The following is a 4608-nucleotide window of genomic DNA, read 5'->3' as shown; positions in this document are numbered from 1 at the left end:
TAAACCCGGGAGGCGGAGCTTGCAGTGAGCTGAGATCCGGCCACTGCACTCCAGCCTGGGCGGCAGAGCAAGACTCCGTCTCAAAAAAAAAAAAGACTGTCTCAAAAAAAAAAGGAGAAATATAACCAATGCTCAAGTCTACCCCACGTTGTACTTGCTGACAGACCATGTCAGATTTAGTTCTTCAGTGGGGTAACTTCTGATGACCAAACTTGGCAGTGTGGTCCTGCACTCCAGCCTGGACAACAAAGTGAGACCCCATCTCAAAAAAACAAAAAACAAAAACCACAAATAAATCACTGGATAGCATCTTCCTGGGTTATTACATACCATGCAGATATCCTTTCCAATTCTCCCTGTGATATTATGAAATATATTTGTTCTTAGTCACCATTTCCTGTCGTATAGCTCCTAAAAATCTTCGAAACCTCTGGAGTGATAACTTTTGTATGCTAATGCTGGCTGGGGGCTCCAAGATAGCCTCAGGATGCGCGCTGGTTGCCAGGAGAAACCACCAAGTGACTGGAGGGTTGAAAGTTTCACTCCCATTCCGGGACCTTGGCGGAAGGGACAGGGGCTGAAGGCTGAGTTGATAAACCAATGGCCAGTGACGTAATCAATCATGCTGACCTAATGAAGCTTCCCTGAAAACACAAAAGGAGTTCTGAGGGCTTCTGGATAGCTGCACACATGGAGGCTCCTTAAGGGTGGTTCACCCTGCTTGTCTTTTCTCCTATACCTCGCCCTATGCATCTCTTCCATCTGGTTGTTCATCTGTATCCTTTGTAATATCCTTCACAGTAAGTAAGGTGCGTCCCTGAGTTCTGAGTCACTAGGGCAAATTAATCAAACTCAAGCAAGGGGTCAAGGGAACCCTGATTTGTAGCTGGTCAGTCAAAAGCACAGGTAAGACAACCTGAAGCTTGTGATTGGCATTAGAAGTGCAGGCAGTCCTGTGGGACTGAGCCTTCAACCTGTAAGATCTGGAGTTATTTCCAGGTAGATAGTGCTGGAATTGAATTAGACACCCAGCTGATATGTAAGGGCAGAATTGCTTGCTTGGAGGCCAGGCACCGTGGCTTACACCTGTAATCCCAGCACTTTGGGAGGCCAAATCATCTTAAGTCAGGAGTTTGAGACCAGCCTGGCCAATATGGTGAAACCCTGCCTCTATTAAAAATACACAAATTAGCCAGGAGTGGTGGCAGGCACTTGTAATCCCAGCTACTCAGGAGGCTGAGGCAAGAGAATCGCTTGAACCCAGGAGGTGGAGGTTGCAGTGAGCCAAGATAGTACCATTGCACTCCAGCCTGGGCAAGAAGAGTGAAACTGTTTCAGAAAACAAAACAAACAAAAAATAATTGCTTGCTTGGTGTGAGGATCCCTGCATATTTCCTATCAACAACATATAAAGCTCCACTCCTGTTCTACCTCCTTCTGATTTTCTCTAATGGGAAGCTGATATTTGCAAATACCTGTGCCTATGTTTCCAATCTCACCGAAATGTACAGTGAAGTTTCTTTCCAGTGGGAAGATATCACAAAATATTAGAATGGGGGGCCGGGCGCGGTGGCTCAAGCCTGTAATCCCAGCACTTTGGGAAGCCGAGACGGGCGGATCACGAGGTCAGGAGATCGAGACCATCCTGGCTAACACGGTGAAACCCCGTCTCTACTAAAAATACAAAAACTAGCCGGGCGAGGTGGCGGGCGCCTGTAGTCCCAGCTACTCCGGAGGCTGAGGCAGGAGAATGGCGTAAACCCGAGAGGCGGAGCTTGCAGTGAGCTGAGATCCGGCTACTGCACTCCAGTCCGGGCGACAGAGCGAGACTCTGCCTCAAAAAAAAAAAGAAAATATTAGAATGCCAGACATTTACATTCTAGGAATGTAATGATGAAACTATTGTTCGTCTAATTGTTAGCAAGAACAAGAAAATCAAGAACAATTTTTAAAAGGTACTCAAATGTCAACTTTATTGTTTCTATATAAACACCTTTTTGTACTGAAAACTGTAAAAATAACAACGTTTGCTGTGATTGCAATCCAAATTTTTGAAAGCCAGAAAATCTAGTTATTATGCTATAGCCAAACTACCTAATGCTTTCTTTATCCACAAGTAACTTTGCTTCAATTTCTTGATGTTGGGTTTCATCTCACTGACTTTGGGCTTCTCAGACACATGGGAATACTTATGTCTTTGGGTCAAATCAAACAAGTAAAGCTAAAGTTATTCAAATACATTCAAATGACACAGATCCCTTACAAATGGCTAGTATCATAGTAGGAAGAAAAAGATACAAGAAGAAAAATACATCCTAGAACTCGTTAATATTATTGGTGTATAGTCTATACTAGCATAGAATAGCTTTCACAACCTGCTATATAGGATTACCAGCAAGAAGAAAAAGGTGCAAGAATAAGTTTCATGGCTGAAGTGGCTTGGTCTCATAATTCCCTATTCTAGCATTCTCAGAAGGGTCCCATCCGTTAGACACGCAGAAACTGCAGGGACATTTGAATGGTCTTGATTCCTTCTGAAAAAAAATGATGAAACGGATTAATTGGAATATTGTACCCCAGAGAAATGTAATAAACCCTCAACTATAATGTTTATTTAGGTAAGTGTTGGAACGGGGAACTCACACAAAAAGGGCATCAAGGCCAAAAGCAAAACATTTTAGGAGATAAAAAAGAGGGAGGATGGAAATACAGGTAGCACAGAATGGCAGCTTGCGGGTCATTTTGTAATGGTAACAAGTGCAGATTGTCAATAAAACATTCTAGTCTCTGTTCTCCGAATGCCTTAACTGTAACTCATTCTGCTGCTAGACACTGCTGAAGCATTTGTCCTCTCACTATATGGTGCTACCGTGAAGGTATCTGTGACAGCACGTGAAAGTATAAACCTAACAGCAAGAGTGACCCCTAGTGTAAACTACGAACTCTGGATGATAATCCTGTCAGGGTAAATTCATCGGCTGCCAAGTGTGCAAGAGGCGGCATGTGTGGGGGAAGGGCATATATCGGAACTCTATACTTTCTGCTCAATTTTGCTATGAACATAAAACTGCTCTGAAAAATAAAGAATATATTTAAAGAATATATTTTTTAAAACTACAAACATGAACTGACTTATCCAGAGCTCCTGGGGCTTCAGAAAGTCCAAGCAAATTCCCTATTCTGACAAAAGGAAACAAACCAGATAGATAACCATCCACATATATAGCCAAAAAGAAAAAGAAAAAAAATTATACTTACCCTAACTCCCTTAAGCCCAGTGTTTGTTAGTATTCTTTCATGCTTCATGGGAAGAAAAAAATGTTTATTGAAACCTCTATCAAGAAAAAGATTACTAATATTACACATCAATATAAGGGAGAGAAACTAGGGAATCTGTGTGTTATTGAGACAGGGTCTTTCTCTGTTGCCCAGGCTGGATTGCAGTGGAGTAATCATGGCTCATTGCAGCCTCAACCTCCCAGACTCAAGTGATCCAGCTGTGTCAGCCCTCAGCCACCCGCCCCACAGCAGCTGGGACTTACAGACATGTACCACTACACCCAGCTAATTAATTTTTTGTAGAGATGGTTAATTTTATTAATTTTTTATATTGCCTAGGCTGGTCTGGAACTCCTGAGCTCAAGTGATACTCCTATCTCAGCCTTCCAAAGTGCTGGTATTACAGACGTGAACTGGGGAGTCTTTTTTTTTTTTTTGAGACCCGAGTTTCGCTCTTGTTGCCCAGGCTGGAGGGCAATGGCACAATCTCGGCTCACTGCAACCTCTGCCCTCCAGGGTTCAAGCGATTCTGTCTCAGCCTCCCAAGTAGCTGAGATTACAGGTGCCCACCACCAGGCCCAGCTAACTTTGTATATTTTTAGTAGAGACAGGGTTTCACCATGTTGGCCAGCTAACTTTTTATATTTTTAGTAGAGACAGGGTTTCACCACGTTGGCCAGCCTGGTCTGCGCTCCTGCCCTCAGGTGATCCACCTGCCTCAGCCTCCCAAAGTGCTGAGATCACAGGCCTCAGCCACTGCACTGGGCCTAGAGCTAGGGAGTCTTAATTAGGTCTTAATTTGAGTGTCATTCCCTGGAATTGGGCAGCCCCCACCCACATCACATCAACATACCGTACGAACTCTGCCCAGTAACATGTATCTGAATCTTGCCATCCTTTCTCTCTGCACAGACAGCAATGTTCTTACTCCTCTCCTTCTGTAAATCAAGTCATCTCTGATTTCCCTGAGGACTGGTGCTCTTGCAGCAATTCCATCTATCACTCGATGGAGTGACTCTTCTGGTAGAGGGGAAGGGGATTCATTAGTGGCGTTGATAGTCAAGTTACTAAGGTTCTTTATCAACATCTCGGAACAGATTTCAGAGGCCCCTGAAAGAGAAGGTTAAAAACCATTACGTTACGGGGATCTTCAACATTCACACTTCAACTGGGTCTGCCCTTAAGCAGGGGAACAGACAGCTGTGTGGGAAATTCCTCAGAGTGGAAGTTTACTGTAAACAATGCACAACCTCTAGTCTTTTCTCAAAAAGAAAGTTAGCCTGGTGCCGTGGCTCACACACCTGTAATCCCAGCACTTTGGGAGGCCGA

General features: G+C 43.9%; 1 protein-coding gene across 1 annotated transcript in view; it reads right to left on the bottom strand.

Moving 5' to 3' along the window:
* Positions 1–1951: 1951 nt before the first annotated feature.
* DPPA3 (developmental pluripotency associated 3) overlaps positions 1952–4608 on the bottom strand; it is a 9794-nt gene continuing 7137 nt past the window's right edge. Inside the window, exons 2-4 of the mRNA XM_011952615.1 lie at positions 4133–4389; positions 3259–3300; positions 1952–2534 (exon numbers count right to left, since the gene is read on the bottom strand). Coding sequence (XP_011808005.1) covers positions 2424–2534; positions 3259–3300; positions 4133–4389 — 410 coding nt within the window. The 3' untranslated portion in view covers positions 1952–2423. The remainder of the gene's footprint in view (positions 2535–3258; positions 3301–4132; positions 4390–4608) is intronic.

This window comes from Colobus angolensis, unplaced genomic scaffold (assembly GCF_000951035.1).
Source record: "Colobus angolensis palliatus isolate OR3802 unplaced genomic scaffold, Cang.pa_1.0 Scaffold11, whole genome shotgun sequence".
Lineage (NCBI taxonomy): Eukaryota > Metazoa > Chordata > Mammalia > Primates > Cercopithecidae > Colobus > Colobus angolensis.
The sequence above is the reverse complement of the archived record's forward strand: the minus strand, read 5'-3'. Positions and strand labels throughout refer to the sequence as shown.